The 25,252-nt window shown below is 49.6% G+C and overlaps 9 protein-coding genes across 9 annotated transcripts; 4 read left to right on the top strand and 5 right to left on the bottom strand.

Annotated features, from left to right (window-relative positions):
• Nucleotides 1-987: 987 nt before the first annotated feature.
• C8Q69DRAFT_488501 (serine/threonine protein kinase) lies at nucleotides 988-3,839 on the top strand (the record flags this gene model as incomplete). Its single annotated transcript, XM_028632052.1, has 4 exons — nucleotides 988-1,175; nucleotides 1,248-1,321; nucleotides 1,373-1,524; nucleotides 1,578-3,839. 4 exons carry the CDS (start codon nucleotides 988-990, stop codon nucleotides 3,837-3,839), a joined length of 2,676 nt encoding a protein of 891 aa, XP_028482067.1.
• Nucleotides 3,840-4,773: 934 nt separating this feature from the next.
• On the bottom strand, nucleotides 4,774-6,052 carry C8Q69DRAFT_447613 (ribosomal protein L5 domain-containing protein; the record flags this gene model as incomplete). The annotated part of the gene is made up of 3 exons (XM_028629221.1): nucleotides 4,774-4,897; nucleotides 4,969-5,661; nucleotides 5,736-6,052. The coding sequence occupies 3 exons, from the start codon at nucleotides 6,050-6,052 to the stop codon at nucleotides 4,774-4,776; spliced, it is 1,134 nt and encodes a 377-aa protein (XP_028482066.1).
• A 737-nt stretch (nucleotides 6,053-6,789) lies between these two features.
• C8Q69DRAFT_97291 (ubiquitin carboxyl-terminal hydrolase-domain-containing protein) lies at nucleotides 6,790-9,724 on the top strand. Its single transcript, XM_028634235.1, has 6 exons — nucleotides 6,790-6,850; nucleotides 6,949-7,087; nucleotides 7,174-7,260; nucleotides 7,317-7,691; nucleotides 7,777-8,440; nucleotides 8,499-9,724. The coding sequence occupies exons 2-6, from the start codon at nucleotides 7,025-7,027 to the stop codon at nucleotides 9,665-9,667; spliced, it is 2,358 nt and encodes a 785-aa protein (XP_028482065.1). The 5' UTR covers nucleotides 6,790-6,850; nucleotides 6,949-7,024; the 3' UTR covers nucleotides 9,668-9,724.
• Nucleotides 9,725-10,012: 288 nt separating this feature from the next.
• On the top strand, nucleotides 10,013-11,198 carry C8Q69DRAFT_479080 (hypothetical protein). The gene has a single exon (XM_028631422.1). The coding sequence runs from the start codon at nucleotides 10,363-10,365 to the stop codon at nucleotides 11,077-11,079; it is 717 nt and encodes a 238-aa protein (XP_028482064.1). The 5' UTR covers nucleotides 10,013-10,362; the 3' UTR covers nucleotides 11,080-11,198.
• Nucleotides 11,199-11,779: 581 nt separating this feature from the next.
• C8Q69DRAFT_97045 (reductase with broad range of substrate specificity) lies at nucleotides 11,780-12,939 on the bottom strand. The gene is made up of 3 exons (XM_028634233.1): nucleotides 12,544-12,939; nucleotides 12,096-12,479; nucleotides 11,780-12,043 (listed from the first exon to the last, which is right to left on the bottom strand). The coding sequence occupies exons 1-3, from the start codon at nucleotides 12,791-12,793 to the stop codon at nucleotides 11,796-11,798; spliced, it is 882 nt and encodes a 293-aa protein (XP_028482063.1). The 5' UTR covers nucleotides 12,794-12,939; the 3' UTR covers nucleotides 11,780-11,795.
• Nucleotides 12,940-14,496: 1,557 nt separating this feature from the next.
• C8Q69DRAFT_97042 (hypothetical protein) lies at nucleotides 14,497-17,862 on the top strand. Its single transcript, XM_028634232.1, has one exon. It carries the CDS (start codon nucleotides 14,804-14,806, stop codon nucleotides 17,459-17,461), a length of 2,658 nt encoding a protein of 885 aa, XP_028482062.1. The 5' UTR covers nucleotides 14,497-14,803; the 3' UTR covers nucleotides 17,462-17,862.
• A 7-nt stretch (nucleotides 17,863-17,869) lies between these two features.
• Nucleotides 17,870-20,075, bottom strand: C8Q69DRAFT_479065 (S-adenosyl-L-methionine-dependent methyltransferase). Its single transcript, XM_028631421.1, has 10 exons — nucleotides 19,739-20,075; nucleotides 19,637-19,671; nucleotides 19,494-19,579; nucleotides 19,248-19,409; nucleotides 19,159-19,181; nucleotides 19,054-19,091; nucleotides 18,830-18,970; nucleotides 18,515-18,764; nucleotides 18,285-18,451; nucleotides 17,870-18,229 (listed from the first exon to the last, which is right to left on the bottom strand). Exons 1-10 carry the CDS (start codon nucleotides 19,817-19,819, stop codon nucleotides 18,199-18,201), a joined length of 1,014 nt encoding a protein of 337 aa, XP_028482061.1. The 5' UTR covers nucleotides 19,820-20,075; the 3' UTR covers nucleotides 17,870-18,198.
• Nucleotides 20,076-22,015: 1,940 nt separating this feature from the next.
• Nucleotides 22,016-23,369, bottom strand: C8Q69DRAFT_530611 (regulator of volume decrease after cellular swelling-domain-containing protein; the record flags this gene model as incomplete). Its single annotated transcript, XM_028633737.1, has 2 exons — nucleotides 22,016-22,915; nucleotides 23,047-23,369. 2 exons carry the CDS (start codon nucleotides 23,367-23,369, stop codon nucleotides 22,228-22,230), a joined length of 1,011 nt encoding a protein of 336 aa, XP_028482060.1. The 3' UTR covers nucleotides 22,016-22,227.
• Nucleotides 23,370-24,218: 849 nt separating this feature from the next.
• Nucleotides 24,219-25,241, bottom strand: C8Q69DRAFT_97007 (hypothetical protein). Its single transcript, XM_028634230.1, has 2 exons — nucleotides 25,093-25,241; nucleotides 24,219-25,013 (listed from the first exon to the last, which is right to left on the bottom strand). The coding sequence occupies exons 1-2, from the start codon at nucleotides 25,106-25,108 to the stop codon at nucleotides 24,490-24,492; spliced, it is 540 nt and encodes a 179-aa protein (XP_028482059.1). The 5' UTR covers nucleotides 25,109-25,241; the 3' UTR covers nucleotides 24,219-24,489.
• Nucleotides 25,242-25,252: the final 11 nt, after the last annotated feature.

Genomic DNA, 25,252 nt, shown 5'->3' with positions numbered 1-25,252 from the left:
ACAAATATTATTATTAGTGAAGGCTGTGCGCAACCCAGAGATCCTTCAGTATTTTAGCTTATATTATTATTATTATTATTATGGCATCAGCAGAGTAATTAGCAGCCCTTCACTGTCAGGGAAATGTCAATAATAATAATCATAATCGCTCGATCCACCACAGTAAAACAACGATCCCCCCAAGGCAGAAGTTAAGAAGTGAAGGCCGCATACCTAGCCAACTCCGCTAATTGTTTCACAAGAGCCGCTTGGCGAATCACCGGCGTTGTTCTTTGTTTTAGAATGCTTCAACTCAGCCCTCACTGGTGCCGACCGCGCTAGAACCCTCTTGTCCCTCTTGCTCATCCCCCACGACCACCTTGTTTGAGATCTAGCCAGGCGGAGTATTTACTGTTGACGGCATCATCTCCTTCTCTCTCTCTCTCTCTCTCCCTCTTTTTCTCTGCCTGTCTACTTTGGTGGTAGCTGCTGCTGCTTGTGCGGGCAAGGGTTCTATCCTTGCAGCGTTATCTCAACACGAGATAGCGCCTCCGTAGCGCCCTTGGATCTCCTCAGTCAGGCCAAGCTCAGAGGGCTCCTTGCAATATCTCCGGCGAGAGATATCATTCCAGTTGCCCAAGGCTTTTTCTCACCAGAATTCGACATCGTATACGGACCGATTTCCCGCTATCCATCGCCCCGACCGGTATCTGACGGCCGCCATCATTCCACCCAGCCGCGACCAGCGTTGTTCCCTCAGTCGTCCACACAACTCGTCTTCGCAGTCAGCCTGAAACAGTCACCAAGCAGGGGTTTTCTGCCATGCCATCAACTGACGCTTGACGCCTGACCCCTAGCAGAAACCTCCAGACCGACGCGTCCAAGCGATAAGCTGATCGGCCTCCACCTTTAATTCAACCCAACGTCCCACCCCCGGGTTGCCGTCGGGCCTCAACCGATATACGTACTGTGGTGGAAAAGAAGCCTTGTGCTCACTTTACCTCGCCAATGCTAGCATCCAAGGCTGCGTTCTCCGCCTCGTTGGGGATGCCGACTTCCCAAGCGTCAGGAACCGCATATCACTCGAGCCAGCCTCTGAAGGCTCACGGGGCCAGCAAATCGGTCGATGGAGTTGCATTCACAAGCCCGACAGAGTCGGAATTCTCCGATGCACACGATGGACTCGATTCCGTCCGGTAAGTTTGCATTCGTATCCTTATGACGGATCTCTACCACCGAGACGGACTGGCGCTGACCGCTGGGACTAGATCTTGGGATGAAAAGAAGGTGGTGGAGTGGTTGCACAGCATCAACTGCGGTCAATACGAGTCCATATTCAAAGGTATACTCCTCTGCGACTACGCATGAATATAGCCGCTGACTCATGGTCTAGCCAATAACTTCAACGGCGATAATCTCCTCGAATGCGACCAAAAAATCCTTCAAGAAATGGGCATCAAGAAGGTCGGGGATCGGGTCCGCATCTTTGTGGCTATCAAGCAGTTGAGAAGCAAGGCTATCTCGAATCGGAAGAAACAGAATATTGTTGGTGACAACCTCCTTCGGGCCATGGTGCATAGTCGCTGACGGTGGAATAGAAAGCTTTAGCCGCCCTGGATGCTTCGAGTGTCACATCTTTGGGCTCATCCCGTTACTCTAAAGGATCTAGTGGCCGACGCCAGGAGTCATCCCCGTACGCAACGGATTCTGAGAAAGGCGGGCGCTCCCATCGCTACGCAGCATCTAGTCCCATGGAGAGTGCGCGCAAAGAGCAAGCGAACAGCTACTTCGGCTATACACCTTCTCCAGGATCGGTCCCCGCTCGGAATCCTGCAACCCCCGGTGAAAATGGCAACAAGGGAACATCGCACCTCAGACAAAACCCCAGTGTTGATGGCCTCACGATGGGCCCGCTCCCGGCAAACTCTCCGGTCATCAGAGTGATTTACACGGGTGGCCAGACAAAGGTTCTGAATATCAGGAATTGCAAGACCCCGGATGAAGTCTTCCTCTGTGTTCTGAAAAAGCTACAGCTTCCGGAATATCAGTACAGGCACTACTGCTTTTACGTGCTGGACGGCCTGGAGCCTGACCCAGCCTACTGCAGAAAGTTGACGGACTCCGAGATCATGCGCATCTGTGAAGGAGGAAACAGGTCTGAGCGGGGCCGTCTTATCCTGAGAAAGCTCCACGCTGGAGAGCCAGATGTTGATGAGCTTCGTCGTGCTTCTCAGCTCGCTGTGGACGAGAGCCAGATGGCTCATATGAACGCTCTGAATAATTCCAACCCCCGCAATCAAGCGAAGATCCAGAAGCTGACGGGAGAGTCTTGGCACAATCTCAAGCAACCCATGTCTCCAGCTAACGATCGAACAAGACAGAGCTCCCTTGACGATCATGAACCCTCGTCAGGTGGGCGTGAACGACAGACATCTAAGCTACGGTCGTTCTTCGGTGCTAGGCCTCCTAGCGAGATGATTATCCATGAATTGACCTCCTACTTCCCAAGCCATCAGCGTGAAGACATCGAAAGGACAATGAGAATGTCTGTTCGGAGGTCTCAGCGGATGAGTCGGGCGGCGAGCCGTTTGAGTGTTATGAGCAACTCAAGTTACGCATCTAGCTTGAGGGATGCTCCTCCGATCCCTAGCATTGCCGATACATGGCTGAACCCGGGAGCGCAGCCTAGAGCCAGGCCGCTCTCCGTGTCCAGATTCAATCTACCCCAAGTATCCTTCCGTGATTCCGTCGCGTCCAGCTCCCTACACCCACTCCAGGAAGAGGCGGCTGCGGAACCAAACCGGCAATCATACGTGTCATTCGCTAGCAGCTCCGACCAGACCTCAGCGGAAAATACGCGGCAAAGCTTCATGTCCGATACCCTGAGCGTCCGAGGATTGGACACTGCAAGTTCCATAAACCAGCGATTGAGCATATTAGTGGCCGAGGATGGAGAAGAAGAGGATGATGGACTGAAGGATTTCCTTGCGGGCGACAATTTTGCGCCTAAGAACTGGATGAAAGGATCTCTTATTGGTGAAGGTTCTTTTGGAAGCGTCTTCCTCGCTCTTCACGCAATCACGGGAGAACTGATGGCGGTGAAGCAAGTCGAACTTCCGTCAGCGACAAAAGGAACGGAATTCGACAAGAGGAAGAACAGTATGGTCACTGCGCTGAAACATGAAATTGATCTGCTTCAGGGTCTCCAGCACCCAAACATCGTGCAGTATCTCGGTACTTCCGCAGACGAACAGAACTTGAACATTTTCTTGGAGTATGTTCCTGGAGGCTCTATTGCGGTGATGTTGAAGCAGTACAATACGTTCCAGGAGCCGCTGATCAAGAATTTCGTCCGGCAAATTCTTGCTGGCCTGTCCTATCTCCACAGCCGTGATATCATCCACCGGGATATCAAGGGCGCCAATGTCCTGGTCGATAACAAGGGTGGTATCAAAATCTCGGATTTTGGTATTTCAAAGAGGGTGGAGGCTTCCACTATGCTTGGCTCTGGGGCTACCGGGGGCGCAGGCGGCCATATGCACCGCCCGTCGTTGCAGGGCAGCGTGTATTGGATGGCTCCGGAAGTGGTTCGCCAGACAGCTCATACGAAGAAGGCCGACATCTGGAGTTTGGGTTGTCTCGTCGTCGAGATGTTCATTGGCGCCCATCCTTTCCCAGATTGTAGTCAGCTGCAGGCTATCTTCGCTATTGGCAGCAACCAAGCGAGACCGCCTCCACCCGAGAATGCTAGCGAGGAAGCGAGGGCTTTCTTGGACATGACATTTGAGATCGACTATGAAAAGAGACCTAGTGCGGACGACCTGCTCAAGAGTCCGTTCTTGGCCGTGCCGGTTGCCTGAAGGCCGTGCAGGCGCTCTAATTCGAATATTGTCATTGAATAATTCTTGGACATCAAGCATCTACGAACATAAAAGACGGATGTTGAGGGAGTTAGCACTTTTTGGAGTTGAACACGCGAAGATGGAAACGGGGTTCAGATTTAGAGCATTTCGCGCACATCTGTCGCGGTTTTGATCATTCTGAGGGGGGCCTGTGGCCTCGAGAATACAGGCTAGCCCTGGTTTATGTTCACTGTGTCTAGTTGCAGCTGTGCTTGCGTTGATTTCTTGAAAGCGAAAAGGTCCTATGACGATAATAATGAATGCGTATTGACAGCAAGCAAGAAAATCCAGCCCTTTTAATATTGATATATCCTCTCCATCGTCCAATCTTCGTATCATAACTTGTGTCTCATGTAGTGTGCCTCTGGTACTAAAACCAGGGAGCTGCACCGTGAGGCCTCAATTCAACTTTTCTGGCGGTAATATCCTCGAGGCTATCGACCACCACACGCTGCTGGTGACTTCTTTCTCTAACGATCAGTGATATACAAAGAAAGGGAGTCCCGTAGCGGTTTATTTTCTTTTTCAATTGTCTCATTTTTATCGACAACTTTCTCATAACGATTATCTCCCAAGTGCTCTTCTTTTGCAATATATATTGTATCCCCAATACGATATGCAGATGCTATTTATGCGTGATGGGTAATACTGGATATCGAGTCTAATAGAACGACGTATTTCTCAAATTGTTTTTTGAATTTGCTCCAACTCTGTTATAACACCGTATGTGTGTGTGCATTGACCAACGATCGCTGAGGCATGAGATTTATAGTTGTACATACATTTCGCAAAACGACTATGAAAAAAAGATAACAGTACAATCGGTCCTTGGGTATGATGACAGAGGACCTAGGGCGTAGTTATGATTCGGAGATTTCCATAAGTTGTGTGTCTAGTTAACGAGCTTTCCGTAGAAGGGAATGCCCATAGCGCTCAGAAGGAGTCGAGCATCCTTATCGGTAGTGGCGGATGTGTGGATGGTGATGTGGCAACCGGGAATCATCTTGGCCGGGTACCTATTGCAAAAAAGCGGGTTAGATATTGTGATTGTATAAATGGGTTATGTATACTGTTGTCCATGACTCACATGTCATAGTTGACCTCAATCTCCGGGAACATGGCCACGTTCTCCGGCTCCAGACCGAATGTGATGTTGCCGCTGCTATCACCGCTGCTACCCTTCACGCCCTTCCATTCCTTGATTCTGGGCATCACGACGTCGATCAGCTTGCCAAGGAAGTGGTACATATTCTCTCCCCGCAGCTCCGCCTTGACCGCAACGGTGTCTCTGCCCGGAGCGATACCCCAGGGTGCAACACTGCTCTTCGACTTGAAGGTCTCCACGCGGACGTTAGAAATGGCCTGAACAGCCATACCGGCAACGTGCAGCCAGCCAGAGTTTTCCGTTGCGGCTTCCTTGATGTAGCTGTGGATGGTGACCCGCTCCACCTCGGGGATGTTGTTGAAGCCGATGGGCTTTCGCAGCAGTCTCAGGACATCACCTCCACGGGGTCCACGGAGGGGTCTGTTCTTGTGGTAGGGAGAAGATTCATCCCAAGAGCGGAGACGATTAGCTGGTGGAGGAGGCTTAAAGCCGGGCGGGTTGTGAACATAGCACAGGGTGAGGATATCCGAAGCGACGGTGGACTCGTAAGTCTGCTGCACGCGAGGCAGCGAAAACGGACCTGGAACGAAAACTCGAGATGACGGGTCTGACGGCGGGGGAGGTCTGTGAGGATGAAGAGGACCATGATCGTATTTGGGTGATCGGTATTGATAACTATGGGAGGTTTGTCAGTCCCCATGTGCCAGCCAACAGACCGAAGCTCCGGGTTTGCAGAGCGTGCTACGTACCGACTCTTGGGCAATTGGGACTTGCGAGCCTTTGCCCGCGCGATTGGATCAAAGGATTTCACCACATCCTCGGGAACCGACGCTGCCAACGAGGTGTTCGATTCGACCTCGCTGAGAGGATCCGGTGTATTTCCGGAGGCGTAACGACGAAGACTGGGTTGCTGGGAACGCGTTGAAGGGGCCAAAGGCCGTGTGAGGGCCCTCGCCAGGGATCTTGACGGCTCACGAACAGCCATTGCGACGTAACCGGCGATGTGCTGTCTCGCGGGTGCTGCTGGCGTCGGCGTCTGGCCAAAAAATTCCAGATCGGAGAGCATCGCGACGATGTCACGTGGGAATTTGATTACTGAGGCAGCAATCAGGCACACACTCCGCGGCCTAACCGATAACAGTATAGCCGATCATCTCTCCGCCGCTAACCGGATGTGTGAGATTAGTAAGGCACTAAGGCCCCATGCAGTAGGGATGGCATTTGAAATTCAAAATTTCAGAAATTTCATGAAATTTGGGGGTCTGAATTTCATAAAATGAAATGCCTGAAATTTTGAAATGTTACTAATCAATTAGTAACCACCTAACTGAATTATTATTAGCTGACTTGCTCTCCTGGTTTCCTAATTCGTAATAAGTGCGCCCCACTTATGGTCCGTGCGTTTCGAATTTCGAAACGAAAAAAAGGGTTGAAATTTCACGTTTCGTGAAATTGACCCCCCATTTCAATATTTCACCATCCCTACCATGCAGGGACCTCCAACCCCGCCGAATCGAATCAATCCGATCCGTGCTTTAGATCTGCCCGCTGTACCAGTAAGTGGCTTCTTCCTGTGACAAGGACGACGGCGCCCGGAATTATTATCTTTCATCGCCACATTTCTAATACTTCACAGGCGTCCTCTCTCTCTGCTCGCTGCAGGTGACCGCTAAACGACTGAGATCGTGGATTTCTCCCCGGTGCTCCACTCTTGTCTGGAAACATCACGGTACTCCACTTCCAAGGCTGGTGATCTACTCATGTCATCCCGTCCCCGCGGTAAATGACAGCTTTCCACCAGACATGTTGATCAATGTCACGACAAGTTCTCGAGTGCGTTGCATGGCAAGACTGAAACCTGGAGGTGAGTTCTTCCACGTGCTGTTCTCTTTCGTCGGAGCCTAGGGGACTCCACAAGTTACGCAACCAGCCACCTTCGTGCTAACCCAACCATCATTTCAGTGATCCTCGACAGAGGAACGGGAAGAACTTGTGTGAAGACGTTGAACAATAGTCGGCACCGTGGATAGCTGCCAGAATGAATGGAATTCACAGATTCCTAACCAGAAGGGAGCGACGGAGCAGGCGCGATAAAGAAGAGGTATGGCGCTAGTTTTGGGCCCGCATCCATGCAGATTCACCACAAAGGAGTCTCCCAGACACAAGAGACTGATTTGTGTTCTTTAGGCCTCGACAATTCTTTCACGCCCCCTATATCGTGGTCTATTTGCGTCGGAGAATTCTGCATGCCAAGAACAGGAGGAAGAACAGAAGGTCTGCACTCCGAATGATCGATTTTTTTTTTGGCACGCATACTGATCGAAATATAGGTCAAGCTCCTGGAACAGCGGATTGCTCTTGTCGGAATTACGGGACTCAAAAGCGAACACATTCAATATGCCCTCCGGTCAAAGTCAGCACAAGGAGACGTGGACAAGGCGTTCGACTTGCTCCTGCTGCTGGAGGACTCGATCGAAGGAATCATACGCGATTACACACCGAGAATGAAGCTCCTCGGAGCTGAGAACCGCCAGGGAGTTACATGTTACTTGGATGCACTCCTCTTCGCCATGTTCGCCCGTCTAGACTGTTTCGAAGCCATCCTCTACAAAGTGTTTAGCGATGAACCGCGTCGGAAGCTGGTGATCATATTGAGGCTATGGGTGAATATGCTGAGGTCAGGAAAACTGATAACCACTGACGTTGTATGTCTTCCAAATATTTCCATCTCACGCGTTTGCCCCCCCTAGAAACGTCAGTTCCAGTCAAGCCCTGCTGACATACGACTAGACTAAGCACCTGCAAGATGCGCTTGCCGCTTGTGGATGGGAGGATGCGGCCCGATTACGGCAGCAGGATGCTTCAGAGGCCTTCACATTCATCACGGAAAAGCTGGAACTCCCTCTTCTCACATTGAAGATGGATATTTATCATACCGGTAAGGAAGATGTCAGCGACGACCACAAATTTATCAATGAGCGACTACTAGAGGTAGCCATACCACCTGAAGCCGGGGACGGACATTCTGTCACTCTGGAGGATTGCCTGGAAGCATATTTCAACAACCGGATAGAGGTGAAGAGACATATGGAACGACGAAATACCCTTAGGTCCGTGCGGTCATCAGATTCTATTTCGAAAGGTTTAACCACCCACGTCGAAACAGTGGAAATGGGGTCTTCCTCAAGTCAATCCCCGGTTCAACCAGCGTCTCCGCAAGCAGATGAGATGACTCCTTTGTCGTCAGTAGTTGAGCTCACGCGTTCTCGGACTGCCACCTCTGACACGATCACTCGCCGACCGAGTATCGTACAAGAACGCTTTATACCAGAATCAGATGAGCAGGATGGCGACGGTAAAGAAAGCCTGAATGGCAATCGTCAACTACGAGGGAGACGGGGGACCGTTCGAAAGGAAGTCATGATGCCCGCTTGGCAATTCTTCAGCCTGATCCGTAAGTCAACCTTTGAGCTTTTTGGAATATGGTACACGTGATATTAACCTTCTTGAAGCATGGTACACAGACAATACACCAACGAACGACGCTCAGGTCGCAGCACACTTTTCTTCGAAACGACCGATCCTTGGCATGTGTCTGAAGCGTTATTCGATGTTACCCAATGGAAAGGCTGTTCGACTGAACACATATATTGACATTCCGATTGAGATCGGTCTTCCTCATTTTATCCAAGATGACAACTTGGAGGCTGAAGGCCCAATATACGGAAATTTCAAACTGTCGCTGCAGGCAGTCGTGTGCCATCGCGGGACGTCGGTCGATTCGGGCCATTATATAGCCCTCGTAAGAGGGACCAGCGCAAATGCAGTTCCCCAGAGTGCCAATGGCTCGGATCCACCATCTTACACTCACGACGACGAGGCAAACTACTGGATGCGGTTCGATGACCTGGCTGCTGAGCGCATCACTCTCGTCGACATTGAAAAGGCATTGAAAGACGAATCTCCGTATCTTCTATTCTACCAGATCCTCCCTATCGATGAAGACCCTGCGGAAGCAAACCTTCGGGACAAGCCGCCTTCTTACAGTGAATCGGAGGGTGGCCTGGACATGAGCGCAGAAAAGAGCTCTTTTTCACTTCGTGTGTCGTCAGTGAGCACGACTAGCGAGCATGACGAGTATGCCGTGTCGACTACTGAGAGACGGAGTACCGAAATGAGCCCCCCTGATAGACCGCGTACACAGTCTTCCGAACAAGGAGGCGCCACACATAGCGTGACATTCTCCGAGCCTTCGGGTAACAGCGACTCGGGACATCTCCCAGTGGTCACCGTCTCTGGGACGCCGGCTGAGTCCAAAGGCAGCGACAATCGAGGATCCTTTTCATTCTCGAGGAGAAGCTCTAGAGCACGCAAGAGCCAGTCACAGAGCCGTGCAGGAAGCCAAGCTGGTGAGAACCGGATCAGCGCTACTTTCTCACGGCTTGCGGGACGATTGAGCAGGGAGAAGCTGCCTGGTGACGGCAACGAGACTGATGGAGAAGGCGACGCAAAATTCGAAGCAGCCATTGAAGAAACGGACGGAGAGCCTGTACCGAGTGAAAGTCCAAATAAGGATAGGGGCTCATGGGGCCGCTTAAAGGACCGAGACAAGGCCAAGGGACGGCAGAAGGACAAAGATAGGGGTGAAAAGAACCCGGAGCGTGAGTGTATCGTGATGTGAAGAAGTTGAGAAATGGCTGCTTGGAAGAGACAGGCAGGTGGGATTCTTTTTTTGGTGCTTACAGTAACGATACCCGTTTTTCGCAATGATGGTGGATTTTAGAATCGGCTGGTTTTATTGGACTCTTCGAGTAGACAGATTTTCTCTTTTGGGTCTTGGGCTTTTGTTGTAATTAGCGAGTTTGTAATGGCTGAGCGTGCGGTTCATGTAACAACTAGTGACGAAGTATGCTATTAGAAGGATCAATAAAAGACCAAAATTGGGTACGATTAATTGGTGTGTCTAGATATACTGATATTACTAGGTAGCAGCAGCTAATAGATTATCTTGGATAATATTCCTACCAAAATCGAAGCAGACAAGTAACACGAACAGAACAATAGGTAGTCGGCACACGAGGTGAATAATGATGTTTCTTTCTACCCACAACCATGAAAGAGAAATCTTTGAGTTCCATTCTCCTGTCTTCCTTAAATGCGAGAACTATCAGCCTGAACACCCATCACTCCATTCTTTCTTTTCATCATCATCAGACACTCAACCCAGACTACATATCCAGACGAAACACCAACTACGACGCCAAACCAAGACTTGGATTCGACCCCAGACACCCGACTGCAGACCACAAGAAATAGAACCCATCCATACCTGCAAGAAACACAACAATTACCAAATCCATACCCATACCCATAACCATGTCTACTACTACGACCGCAACCCCAACCCCAAACCATCATCAACCGGTCCCGCATCCGATCCTCATCCCGCTCATTCCGTTATTAGCGCTCCTGGCGGCGTTTACGTTGGTTGTTTATTTGAACCGGGAGGCCTTTTCGTGTTTGAGAGCTCGGTCTGATGGATATGTGCATGCGGATAGGGATGAGGGAGGACGTGTCTATGAATCTCGAAAGATGGGGAAGAAGAAGAAGCAGCAGGGGAGGACCAGGGGCGATAAGATGGCAAGGCTAGGATTGCGATCGAGGATGAAGTCTAGGTCTGATGAAGATGATGGGATTGAAATGCGGCCGCTTATGAGGAATGGAATGGAGAATGGAACTACTTCCTCTTCTATGATATACAAAAAAGAAGAAGAAGAAGAAGAGGCAAGCGAACAAGAGCATGAATCCGAATCCGAATCCGAATCCTTCTTCATACCATCCGATTCTTCATCTCTTGCCTCTTCCTCGAACTCAGGCGATGATATCCCCACCGACCCCTTATCGTCCCTCTCGAAATACTTCGATCCACGAACCCACGTCCTTCTGTCCAAATATAGAGATCCTCCGTCCCCCGTTACAGAGGTCTGGGAGATAGAACTTCGTCAACGCATTCGTGAGGGAGGGAGTGTTATAGCGTGGGTGGATTACGTGGTTGATTGTGTCGCGGAGTGGTGGGAGGGTATGAGTATGTGAGGAGTTATGGAGTCGTTTTGTTTAGATAGTGGAATCGTTACTGGTTCTGGATGTGTAGGGTTGTGATAATTGGTAATTATGATATTAATAATAATAATAATTGATGTGTGATGAGCATGCTATGTATGTATATATAATCGTGGCGGCACGAACCATGGGAACCGGAAAGTAAGTATCCCGCGGAATCAACGGCAGGGTCACTTACCAAACCCCAGATATCGGCTCCCGAAGTAGCCGGGTGGCCACTTTCAGGAACGGTTTATGGTACCAAGGTCTTGAATTTAGGTTGTACCTACGGAGATGGTGCTCTGCTTTGGGATTAGACTTAAGCACCACCAGCAGTATTCGGATCCCGCGACTATTGGAGTATAGACAATGCACATTGATAGCACCTGGTACTTCATTCTTCAGTTCGTACTAATATTTCCCGGAACGGTTTTGATTCCAGAACTATAGGCTCGGTCGGCGTGAAGTGCGCACATCAGGAGATAGGATATCAAGACTGTCATGGAGCTAGCTAAGTCTGTCTATGTCCAGTGTATATGGGTATTCTCAAAATCTATCGTCACATGGCCTCGAGTCAGACCTTCTATCATCACTGCAGTTCATCGTGCTCGAGTCGGACCCGGTTTCTTCTCCGCTTCTCTATGTTTATGTTTTCGCTTCAAGCGAAATCGTTGCTGACCTGTACCCGACGAAAAGAATAAACGAGCCTTTTAAGGCAGGCAGTAACCGCCGTCGACGATAATGTCGGCACCGGTGGTGTAACTGGAAGCATCCGAGGCAAGGTACAGGTAGGCGCCTTTGAGCTCGTGGGCCTCGCCCTCACGACCCATGGGGATCTTGTCCTTCCAGATGTTCTTGGTCTCCTGGGGCACAAAGTTGGAAATCTCGGTGGCCATGTAGCCAGGAGAGACGGTGTTGGCACGGGCAAACCTCACCCACTCAACGGCCAGAGACTTGCCTAGGATTCAGTCAGACCCAGAAACCAGTTAGTGTTTCCTCAGGTAACTTACAGAGGTGGATAACACCGGCCTTGGCGGCGTTGTAGGCAGCCTGTAGCTGAGGGATGTTGACGATGTGACCGCTCATGGAGGCAGTTGCAACGAAGCTGCCGTAGGTGAAGTTCTCCAGCTTGTTGCCGTTCAGGTCGGTACCCTCCTCCTTCTGGCGTCTCCAGTGAGCAGCAGCATACTTGGCGCAGTAGAAAGTGCTATCAAGGTCGGTGTTGATAACGTCGTGGTAGTGCTCGTGGGGACCGTCAACCATGGGACCCTTGGTCCACGGGATACCAGCGTTGGCAATGAAGACGTCGAGACGACCGTTCAGCTCCTTAACGGAGAGGTTAACGGCCTGCTCGACGGACTTGATGTCCCTGACGTTGACCTGGTAGGCCTTGGCTATGACAGGAACAGCAAAATTAGCATCTTGTTTCAAACTGGCCAGAGACTCAGAGCTCCATACCAGTGACACCGTACTTCTTAGCAATCTCCGCAGCACGCTCAGGGGTCTTGGTGTTGCTGCTATACCAGAGAGCGACATTGGCACCGGCCTCTGCGAGAGCGTCGGCGACCTGCAGACCAATACCAGCGCCCGCACCGGTGATAATGGCCGTCTTTCCCTTAAGTGAGAAGAGAGAGAACACACTGCTGCCATTGGGAGCAGTGGTGTTGTTATGCTGGAAGAGACCGTTCTGGATCGGAGGAGCGGCCATTGTGAAGACTGAAGCGATTGCTAGTGAAATGAGGAGCAAACAAATTCACAAACAGATCTGTATGAGCGACAATGAGGCGGAAAGCTATCCTTTATTAATAGATAGACAGGGCCGGCCCGAAGCGAATAATATACAGAAGAACTCCAGTGAAAATGAGGGGTCAACCCGAAGCTTTGGCGGGGTTATCGGAGTGGGCTGCGACAAGTGCGTCGTCATAATATACGCTAGAATGATACGAGCAGCGGAGTTTAATGCGTTGCTATCCATCCTGACAGGCCAACAATATTATTGACTAGTGCTCGAAGTCGGTGGAAACATTTGGTCTGCCGGTATCCCCAGACTCGGTCAGCATAGCGCGATTACCTGTTATGTGTGGCAGCGGAGGAGTCGCGAAGTACACAACTCTTGATCTGCACCAAACCATGCGCATTGCTCCCCACGAGGCTTTCTCCGTGCAGCTCGTCTCTGCATTGGGGGAGAGGGAACACGAGGCGATGGTCTCGCCAGGAGAGACGGTGAGCTGGAGATGCGGGTTCAATAGCACGCAGTTCTTCTCCGGTCGGAGTGTCTGGTGTATCCGGCATTCCCACCACGACGTATAGAAGCAACAACACCTCGTCCGAGTATGGTACATCATCCAAGGTCCTCTATATAGCTAGAACTTCTGGATGAAATCAGAGGCGTTGCAGCTGCAGACCCCAGGAAATTTTGCAGACCGCTCTTTGAGTCCGTACGAATGTGCCGGGCGAAAAGCGGCGTGGTGTTCCCATTTCTGAAGCTCATCCCGTCTGGAGGACAGCCAAAGTGCTCGCTGACACCGTTAGCGATGTCCCCAGAACGAGAGCGGCGACGTCAGTCCGGGATAGCTACCCTCTAGAAAGCAGACTATTATTTCTCTCATCCGGGGAGCTGGTGAGCGACGTAGGCGAGACCAATACAAGTAGACAAACCGGGCAAATAAACAGGCCGAGCAAAAAGATTGGGACGTGGCGCAAGAAGTGGATCTAGCGACAGAGACGGGCTGGGGATTAATCTTATTTGGAGGAGTTGGATGGCGATAGACTTGGATGGAGGAGCAGAGGGAGAAGAGATGGCGGGGAGTGCAAAGGTGGTCACGGGGTTGGGCTGGCTTCTCCGCTCGAACTACCTAGGTAGCAGAATAAGTAGAAAATACAGTAGGCGATAATTATTGTTGATGGTTGTTCCTCGCAGCATCGAGTCAGACAGCTTCGATATGACAGATCTTATCGACCCGATAACCCCATTCTGCTTGATGTCTAATGATAATCCCGATGGCATTCCGCGGCATCTGTCCAAAATATGCGATGTTTCGTGCATCCCGTGCTCGAGCAAGTACAGTAGTGATGTGCCAACGGCCTACGTACGGTGCCGTTGATCAAGACGAGGCAACCGGTTTCTCGTCTGATTGGTATCGTCCCTTCTAGCATTCCTAGTATATCCTTTCCATCTTGAAGACTCAAGATGCAATGGATTATGGTTGATCGCACTGCTGTCAATGGAACCGGCCGCCATCGGTTTCTATCCTCGCCCCAGCCTCACCCTCCATCTTAGGTCTCTTCCCTGGGATAATCAATGGCACGGGATGCATAACACACTGTTTCTTCCCTAATGCAGAAATCACATGGACCGTTCGTGAAGAAAATGATGTTATAGGGATGTGCCGTCCGGCTGTGACCAGCATTCTTCACGCGCTGAGCCGACGCAACCCACATTCCAACACATAGACTGGAGGAGCACCGGACCACCACAACAAAGGAGTCAGCGCACTGTGTTACTGCCATGGCCTTCGATGTTTTCCTCATCAATCGTTTCACGCCGCCGCCGCCGTTGTCTTCCATGACATCCCCCCTCCAGCATCAAAGGTAAGTACGGTACGAGAGCTCCCATTGAGCTCCGTCGAGTACGGAGTTGGCATGACCACGCCATCCCGCCTCTGAGAACTGTCGACAAGAGAAGGAGTGGAGAGAAAGGAGCGCGGAGCAAGACAAGATGGTCGCCGTCACAACCGTCATCGCCATTGCAGTGAGCTGCTCGGTCCTGTTCATCGTGGCCGTGTCCGTTGGGATAGTCGTCTGGTTACGCCTTCGACATGATCGACTATCACTGGCGATGGCTGAGGCCAGAGGAGTGAGATACACGCGTCGTTCTCATAGCGCACTCGGCAGTATCACCGATCTCTCACGGGACATCTCTTCATTGCGATCCCACGGACAGCTCCCCTATGCGATCCCCTATGAGTGGACGCTGCTGGGGTCCAAGGAAAGCTTTCATTCTCCAAAAAAGTTACAACAAAACAGCGGTACAGAGAAGGTCCAGAAGAGAAAATCTCTGCGACATACACTATCCAAAGCAAAATCGCAACGGGGACTGCTCCAGAAGCCGATCCCTCTTAGTTCCCTGACGACAATGCCAACCATGACAACAATGACAGACATGTCAGAGAAGGCCCCAACAATCAAAGAACCCGACCCAAAGGAAAAGGAGCCTGTATCGACTATAGAAGGCGTTTCAGAGCTCCCTGCAGAACAGACTCCGCCGCATACTCCTGGCAGGGAGAAGGAAAAGGAGAGCGTTCCAGACCTTATGTCAGGTCGTCCAGCATCAACCGCCTGGCCTCTAGCCGTTCAAGCACAACGGTCGAGTATGATGCCGCAGTTTGACAGTCAGTTTGGGATGCTTGAATGTCCATCTTTGAGGGTACACGGGGGCAGTATTACTGCACAGTCTCCAGGAGCAGCCCCAGAACAGCCAATGCCGCCTCCGCCAGTTGCTCACCTACCAAACCGCTATTACATGACCAAAAACGATTCCCTAATGCGATTGTCATCGTTGAGTTTGGACACCGCTGATAGTTCCATTCTGGACGATGGCAGGAGAACTTCACTGTCGGGGGACAGCGAGTGGAACTCGCCAGCTTTGCCACCATGTCCAACATTCGGTTCATACAATCAATACACTGCAGCATCGACAGATCGAAATGCCAGCCGCTTTGCTGCAGAGAGAGGTTCTCTTTCTCGCAGACAACCTTCGCTCAATCTCCAATTCACTCATCCCGCGCCTAACTATCATCGCAGAACGGACCCGATGGGATATTCTCCCCGTAGGAGTCTGACGACCCGACAACCTGGTTATCCGCTGGAAAGAATCAGTGAGATTCCACGCAGGAGCGGCACAGTCCTCGCGCCTCCACGTCGCCGGGAGACTGCTTCTACCCGACCGAGATCGCAAACCACCAGCGCACATCCTTCTCCCAACTCGTCACCCATATTCTCAACCACTGTCGGTCGAGATACATTCACCCAATACCAAGTCCCTCCGCCACAAAGACATACAATGTACGACGGCCACCGGGCAAGAACAGACCAATTAATTGATCCCGCCATACTCAGAGTCATCACAAGGGGCGATAGTATTCCTGACAATACGATGGCAACCCAATCATTGAATAACAGCGGCTTACGCTTGAGAGATAGCCCAGGAAAGGCGCCCCTCCATTCGGCTCTGAAAGGCTCACAGGCCGCCCGGAAGGGACATAGAAGGCAGAACTGCGTGCGCATATCGATACATCCGCCAATCACTTTTGGAGGGCCAGTATTTTCGCCTATGATCGAAGAACCCGAGGATATCTATGATCTTGAAAAGGGCAAGGGTAGAATATCCGATCCGCCTGGTTCGAACCGCAGTTCATTCGCCTCCCAGAGCAGTCCATCGAAACGACGTAGCCGACACCAGTCAGCTGATGTTGCTCAGATAATTTCTCAAAAACTGGCAGAATCTCCAGACGTCAACTCTCACCAAGCATCGTCGAATACGTCCCGCAAAAGGCGACATTCGCCGAGCGAATTTGGCGATGACCCTTTCAAGGGCGACAACGGAAAGGGTGTTCCCGAGATGTTCTCTTCTGCTTCTTCTTTGGGATATAGCCTGTCGAGAACACCATCTCCGCAGAAGACGGAACCTTTGTGGACAATTCCCTACGATCCGATTTCTCCCAAGTTGTTCACCAACTCTCCCGTGGGTAGTCCACGACGTTCGGCGGTCAGAGGGCCTCGAAGCCAACCCGCCAAGTCAGCGAGAAATAGCGTTTCCTCTGTAGGGACAGTGAATTCGGCAGCAGTGTCACCACTTTTTGGATCAAGGAACAGAAATCCTCCCTCGAGACGTCCGAGCAACAAGGATAGCGGCAAACTGACCATAGCACAACGTCGATTAAACACCGAAACCAAGGACCTGACTCTGGAGCATATCCGCAATCTGTCGAAAGGGAACAGCTACACCCCAAGCCCTCGTATGATGCCGGGTATGACAAAGAAAGGCCTTGCCACAAGTGCCAGTGATATAAGTATCTGGGAGGATGCCAGCGTAACGACATCACCCACTAAACTGTCACCAACGAAAGGGACCACGTTGTCTCCAATCGGCTCGGAAGATCTAGACACCTTTAACACCAACGCCATAGCTTCACCCAGGACCGAACCACCACCCATTGCAGGCAAGAAAAGAAGCAGAGCATCTGTCATGTCGACGGAGAGCAGCACACCTCAAGGCTTTACGCTCACAACGCCCAAGGGCAAGACGATGGGCCTAGGTATTGGATGTGCAACGCCGGCGAGTCTATACGATCGAGACGGCTTTCTGAAGGAATAATCAACAACACTCCTTTTTTTTTTTTTTTTTTTTTTTTCTTTCTTTTCAACTGATTGCATCTGGAACCATGTTTGGCTTCATATTTTCTTGCTAACCCAGTTGGGGTCTTATCGGCGCATGTCAGCCGGAGTTTATCTCTTCTTCTTCTTCTTATTCATTGTGTTCTATTACCCCCATTCTGTTCACTCCCGATTTTATTTTAATACTTCGAGTACTTGCGTTGCAGCGCTTGATTTGTGCTCGTGTCGAGACTTCAGTTTTAACAAGAATACGCTTGCAACATCTTGCTAGTGATGTTCAGATAGGTGCATCGTATGTAGTAAATTAAATTATCTAGTGTCATATGCTAAGAAGAGCCCAGGAACCAAGTCTGTAGGAGGATGTACTTAGCAAATTGCCTTTCAGATAATGATAAGTATACTCTTTTTGAAATTGCTTACTCAACCTCAGCTCAATATTATCTAGGTCCAGAAAATGACGCTTTTTGAGAAGTTTCTTACCACCTAAAAAAGGAAATCTAACCACAACCACTGAAAAAAGCTCATATTATCGCCCGCTTCTTTTCTCGGGGGAAAGTAGGCTCGGATACTAAAAGACACCTCTTCCTGCTTTTGGCGGGTAAGGTTTTACTCCTTTACTGATGCCTTAAAGAAGATACTCGGGGAGAATTCGATAAATATGTAGCCAGTCATACAACCAGATATAAAACAACCTCTCTACTTCTGGCAACGTAGATCTTACTCTGGTTTCCTACCATAAACCGCCCAACTAAGAAAGTTAGCAACATTCCACCCGAACCAAAATCACTCGATCATTGCCTTACAAGTCCATGATTGCGTGAATATCGCGATTCTTCAGATCGTTTCTAGCTCCCGCAGCGAGAACCTTTACCTCCTCTGGCTTCCATGTTTCGTATCTCGTTAACACGGCCATAGCCCCTCCCTCGAAAGCTTCTGTGACAGCTATACGAAGCCAAGCACCGAGTTCTTTCTGTTGATTGTTAGTGGAAGTCTGTATTATTCCTGATGAAGATAGAAAAAGATAATCACGCACGTAGTGTTTGTTCTTCGGCCAGACGCTCATTGGTATAGGGTATTTCTGAGCATGGATATCGACAAAGCCAGCTTCGCGGAACCACTGCTCGAGATATCGACCGGGACTTGCTGGATATCCTGCCTTTTCGAACGCGTCTAGGACTGCGTCGTAATATCGTTGAAGTGCAGTGCCCTTTAGACTACCGTCTTCTGATCGAATCCGGCAATCCCAGTCCTGAAACTCTACGTAGCCGCCTGGTTTCGTGCAACTTGTAATTCTATTAGTATCAGGATATCGACAAAGAGAGAAAGAGAGAGATATGGAACAGCTCACTTGTAGGCTTGTTGTATCAACTTCTTAAAATTCTTGATCGAATGACAAAGGTATCTGGCATGGATAAAGTCGAATGGAGTGCTTTCGTAACCCCATTCATCTTCAATGTCATCGACCAGGAACTTCAGATTAGGGGGAACACTTTAACGTTTTGGTATTAGTTCTCTTGTATAACGACCCTTCTTCCATCATTGGAAGGCAAGGGAACTGGATACGATACTCACAGAGACGGTTGAATGGGGCTCAAGTCATTTCCAATGACCTAGTTAAAAGGAATATCAGTCATGTTGTGAGTCTGGCGTAGAGAAAGAAGTAATTATTTAATTCACCTCCGCAGTTGGAAATTTGTCGGCTTCGTAGTAATTCAGTACTTATCAGCTGCAGAACAGTTTAGACGGAAGGAATAATTGTAGCCTACCAAAGTCAATTGCCCATATCCCAGTTCCGGTTGCAAGATCAATAACACGCTCTGGGGAAGAGATGGGCGCTAAGAACAGTTTCCCTCCCATCGCCTTTAAGCATAGCTCATGCGCTAGATCTAGACGGTCAGACTCGTCTTCGTCATTTGGTAGAAGGTAGCCTTGCAGATAGAATGCAGTTAGCAGGGAACTTTATGTCGTGCATAGAGAGAGAGAGAGAGAGAGAGAGAGGTAATTAATATTACTTCCGTCGCGGTAAGCGTGATAGCGTCGTCCATTCTCAATACGGTAATCCTGGACAGAAGAGGTCAGAGACGCAGAGTAAGTAGATCTGGCGAAAGAGGTATCAGCTATATTCGAAATATATGGGTTATGACAAGTCGCGTACATCTCATCTCCATAAGTAGAGTCATCGTCTATGGCCTAGAGTTTCGAACTGGGGTTAGAATCCAGAGAATATCAACTTGTCGCGGTGGATTCATTTACTAACATGAGAGTCAAGTTCAATGGCAATGGCGTTCCTGCTGTTGTTCTCCCCGCTAGAGCGTTGTAGTCTCTGGGTATCCGCCATCGTCAAGTGTTTCAATCTCGTGCCTTGCACTGTGCAACCCTGTGAAACACAGAAGTATGAAACACTTCGAATCCCTGACAGCAGGGGTATAAGAACTGACGTGGCTAGCAGATGGGAGGCCAATGCGGACAAGTGTAAATAAGTGTGATGGTCCGTGAACTAGGGGCATATAGAAGAAGTTGTTCATGCCAAATGTGGAAATATACTAGGCAGTCAATTGATAAGTTCAGTAGTGATCGTCCAATGTTCGTGAATGTCATTGGCTCCGGATAGCATTGGCCTCTCGACAATGGCAGAGCCCCGATTGATTCTGAGTTAACTAACTTAGTCCATCGCACTCCAACTGTGAGAGAAAAGCTTCGCAATTGCGATTCGTCCGGGGGACTTTTCCGAGTTTCCTACGAAGTAGGTTACGCGACGCTACTTATCCCGGGGCCATGCTACCGGACATATATAGACAAAAACATAGCTCTCTGTGGTATCTACGCTGAGTGAATACTGTAATAAAATACACGGTAGATTGAATGTGTCGTCTAATAAGTAACGAAGGCTAAATTGTTCCATCCAGAACAGATCTACTGGTTCGAAAGAACCGACATTCTGCAGTCTGCAGTATTCCAGGATAAATCTTTAATAGTGATGATAATAATCAATTAGCATTGGGAACAAAATAATGGTTGCCAGGACCATGAAGATACTATGCCAGTTTGTTCCTGCTGAAATTCCACGCAGAGAAAGTTAGCTGGGGCCAAGATGTAAAAGTCGAAGACAATACAGGTCGCTTCAGGTCAGTATGTATTCTCCAATTGATATGGAATTTTTTAATAAGCAGAAAGGAGTTTGCATTGCTCGTCAGAGATGTCGTTGTTTTTTTTTCCAAGGAGATCAAGCAGTAGCTATGTTCGCTTGCCCAAGACTGGGTCGAATTCCCGCCGAGCTCAATAAATCTCGTTGGTGATGCTTCACATCATGAGTGCTTGTAACCAATGCATATGTGATACTTATGTCAATATGGCAGCACTCTCTGGTGCTTTGAAGAACAATACAATGGCAGTGATGGACTCGTACAGATGGCTAACTAAGTACTCCTCCATGCTCTGGCGCAGGATTTGCTCTGGAAGAAGTCTAGACTCTAGGCCAGGCTCTAGAATAGGCTCACGAGAAAAGTTTAAGGGCAACCGAATGTCACCAATGCAGTTAAATTTTGCGTCTAAAGACTCTTTACTGGCACCATCTGTAATCGTATTGATTTAGAACCCACATTAATCATAGGAATTCTGGGATGTGCACTATACGAAGGTAATTTTTCTGTTTGTTCTTACTATGTGATACAGGCTTATATCCAATTCAGCGGGTTTATACACCAATGCAAAATATGAGAATAGGTATGTGCTACCGGATTGAAAACAGGAAAGGAATCCTATTCGAACAGAATATTGATAGTGCCTGTTTCAATAGTTGGCTTCCAATCCTCAGAGGTCTAACCTGCAGCATTTAGTTATTAGTGGAATATTTCTTTCCACGGCTTCCGGAGTCGTTAATCTCGTTTGTACGATTAATATTATACCTACCTAGACAACCATACGACGAGCTTGAAACTACTCGAACAGGCTTATTCAAGGATACATTCTTGACAAACGTTCCCGGCTGCGATTCACACGTGGGGGAATTGGAGTTTACCCTCTTCGTCATAATCTGTACATTGACATGTAAGACCAGTCTCTATAACTCGAAGACTGTCTAGACATTTCTAACAGCGATATAGGGATCTCGGGTCTTGTGGTTCAGTATAAATATGATCATCGCGACGTAAATCAGGCAATTGACATTGAGGATACGGTTGTTGCCAAATCTCTACTCTTGTTTTTATATTGCATTGATTGATTGCCAATTCTCCAATGACAGCCCAGTACTGGATTGTTCGGTCTCTTGGATTTGGACCTGGGCAGCTTGCGTCGATTGTTGGTCTTTGGTAAGTATGTACATAAGCCTTGCTAGGTTGTTTCTCCGTCGTTTATTTGCTGATATTCCTCCGAGAAACAATATATACCTAATGAAAGCTAGATTAGTTAGATTAAGTTGGGAAATTGAATAAACCAGTATATGTTGCTCATGGATAATACCGCGTTATAACTGCCCGACGGAGCCTGTTTCTTTGTATTTATTACATATCCCTAACTACAATTTATCTATCTCGCACGAGACGATAAGATTAGATCCTATTTTGGCCATTTTAATCCGGTATAGTCATTGTTGGTGACACGATTAGCGATTGGTTTTTATGATATCTGAGACCAGTTTCTCCTTCGGAATAAATGCATAGTAATGGCACACATTAGAGCTTTATTTCCTCTTAAAAAAGTACTTTCTTTTCCATATCCCGTAACCCCATAGAACACAAAACAAAATTAATCTGTTCTCCTCCACTTCGTCTCCTCTCCATTTCCTGTCTCTTCATTTCCATCCGATGCAGTTTCCTCCTCTCTGGTCCTAACAGATCCCGCTCCCGGACCAAGCGACAAGTTGGGCTCCTCCCCTCCACCGATCCAATTCCCCTCCTCGTCAAAATATTCATGCATGTTCTCCGCCGTGATCCATCCTGAGCTTCCATTCGCCGGAGGAGGAAGGCCACCGTCGCCGCTGCCCGGCGCGATCAGCCCAGCCTGATAAAGCGAGGAACCCTGTAGGGCGCCCCCTTCGTCATCCTCGTCCTCTTCACCTGCGGCGGTTGGGTCGGGATGTAAATTCGAACACGCAGATACAGCAGCAAAGAGGAGCTGCGTAGGAGTCTCCGGCTTCTCGGTGATGTCTTCGATGGCGCGTTCCGCGGCCGTCACGGTGGATGTCTCCGCAGAAGTCGTTACGGCCGTTTCGCTCACGGGAGGTGGGACGACTGTGAGGCTAATACTTTCTTCTTCTTCGTCTTCCTCGGTGGGGGCTGAAGATGGGTGCGCAATCTGCATGTATAGACCCTGGACCTGGTCGGACGAGGGGTCGGAGGAAGGGAGGCGGAGGCGCTGGATTGCGTGTAGGGAGATAGAAGGGTAGGGAATCGCAACGCCGGTGCTGGTGGAGGGCCTGTAGAGGAGGAATTTTCTGCGATTTTGTTAGTTTATGATCTGTTCCTCGAAGCTGAGTATTTCGCGGAGGACAGGCAGATTAACGCGAATCCGTCCTATCTCATCGTGCCCCGTATTTTGCTTAGGAAAAGGAAGAAGGGAACATACTCAGACGTAACCCAAACATCGATACCATCAATGACGATCTCCTTTCCTTCCTCCTCTTCTCCATTCTGCGACACCGCAGCTTGACCCGAGCCGTTCACTCCGTTCTCGTTGCCAGTCGCGGTAGTGTTGCGCAAAACCTCACCGCGCATAGCATTAATGGCCGGCGCAGCGAGCAGATCCCTCTCCAGAATAACGACCTTGCATCGCTCGCTCACATAATGCAGGACAGGCGGACCGGAATAGAATGACGCGGGGGTGTGCGCTTGGTGTTCCGCCAGAGGGACGAAGGATGATGTTGAGGGGGGCGAGCGGAGGACTTCCATGGTGGTAATTTAGTTGAGGGATTGGATTGGATTGGAGAAAGGAAATCCCAATACCCAATTCGAATTTATAGTGCTGTATTGGTTGAGAGTTGTAATGTTAACAGAGGGGTTGCTTTTTGCGCGGGGAGGTCTGCCGCAAGCTTGAGAGCTCGCGAGATCTGATTCGGGGATGGCTGTTGCGGGATCCGAGCTTCGTTGGTCTTGAGCAGACCTCAACGGACAGTCTGGGATTGTGTGCTGATATTCCCTTAGAACAAGTCTTGGGTGGTTAGATTGGTTTATTGTGAGAGAGAAAACTTAATATTCGCAGTATAGCCTTTCTCTTCTAGTTCAATAAGTGATAATTTCGAGGGTTGTACTGAGATACGAAGCTTCCACCGCAAACAAGTCATTTCTACAGCATACGAGGCAGAATTCTATCGTCATTGAAAGAATCGATTAAGATAACTTCAACTGTTGGGTCTTATAAACTTACTAGGTACCCAAGATAGTAGGCCGACCAGGAAGGTATACAGACAGCTTAATTTCCAAGCTCTAGTACTACCAGCAAGCTGTCGTATACAATCGTTAATCTCCATGCATGCTGATGTATGCAATCAGAAACGGTATCAATAAACCACTGAACAACAGTGGCATAAGACCGATGGGTACCCTAGCTCGACGTCTTGGGTGTCTCTGGTATTCTAACGCAGAGTAGGATCCGAGGAGCTACCTCCAGCTGCAATCCAAGTAGTAATACTCCTGTCCGGATCACAATCCCACATGCCATTGTAGAAGAGACCCTCTGCCGGTGTGATGGACTTTCCACGAGAACAGACATCAATCTATGGTCCATGGACGAACCTGATGCCGCCATTGTTTGCATTGGGCGAAACGTAACAAGGCTGCAGTGATCGGGGTGGTTCGAGACATCACAACCGGTGACGCCTTGAGGAGACGCTGTCGCTAGAATCGACTGTCTAATATCGTCCAGATATTGTCCCGGGCAGTTCTCCATCTACTGCCCAGTACACGTGGCAGCTAGAACGGAATCACACTCATAGGCTTCCCTTGAGATATGTCCATCCTTGCTCATAGTACGCGACGCAACGCTCATAATTCACCGATGATGAGGTACCGCTCACTTCATATTCAGACCACCAAAGGCGCGATCAAGCTCTTCACCCTCATCCTTGGGTGCCACCACCGGCACTTCGGAGACTGCCTCATCAGGCTGACTATCCAGAAGACTGGGCTGTCGCTCATGCTTCGACTGACCCTGGGACGAAGACGGTTGCATTGGCTGGAGGAGCTTCTCCTCGCGATCCAGCCAGCCAGGAGCAAGACGTCTCTTCTCCGCGAGTTCTCTTTGCTGAATTGATTCCTCCCATTCCTTGATCGCAGTCTCTGCGTCTTGCAGGGTCTTCTTCAGGTGATCCTCCAGGGATTGACAGGAGGCGATGATCTCCTCGGGATGCGCCGCGTGACCACCGCTGGAGGAGACAACGTAACGGGCTTTGGCATCTGGATTGCTGGGATCGACAGTGACAGAAGGGGGAATGGTCGACGGAACCGACTTATAGGTGTAAGGCAGCGTCACTGCCGTGGGGAGGGAGATAAAAGGGGAGACAGTCAAAGGCACCTGGGCGAGAAGCGGATGGGGGCCTGTCGCGGGAACGTCATCGGTTAGTTCAGTTCAGTTCAGTTCAGTGTGAAACGAAGCATGGCGCAGGGAGACACTTACGATATGAATCGTACATGTTGAAACACGACGAACTGCCTTCTGGAAGAGGGAGAAGCGCCAGATCTGTATGGAGAGTACGAGGCCAGCTCTGGGGGTTGTTTGTGCCAAGCGGGGGGTGGTTTACTTATGGTATAAGTAGTAGATAGTTAACTTGACTTGC

The sequence above is a fragment of the Paecilomyces variotii genome (genome assembly GCF_004022145.1).
Source record: "Paecilomyces variotii strain CBS 101075 chromosome Unknown C8Q69scaffold_13, whole genome shotgun sequence".
Classification (NCBI taxonomy): domain Eukaryota; kingdom Fungi; phylum Ascomycota; class Eurotiomycetes; order Eurotiales; family Thermoascaceae; genus Paecilomyces; species Paecilomyces variotii.
The sequence above is the reverse complement of the archived record's forward strand: the minus strand, read 5'-3'. Positions and strand labels throughout refer to the sequence as shown.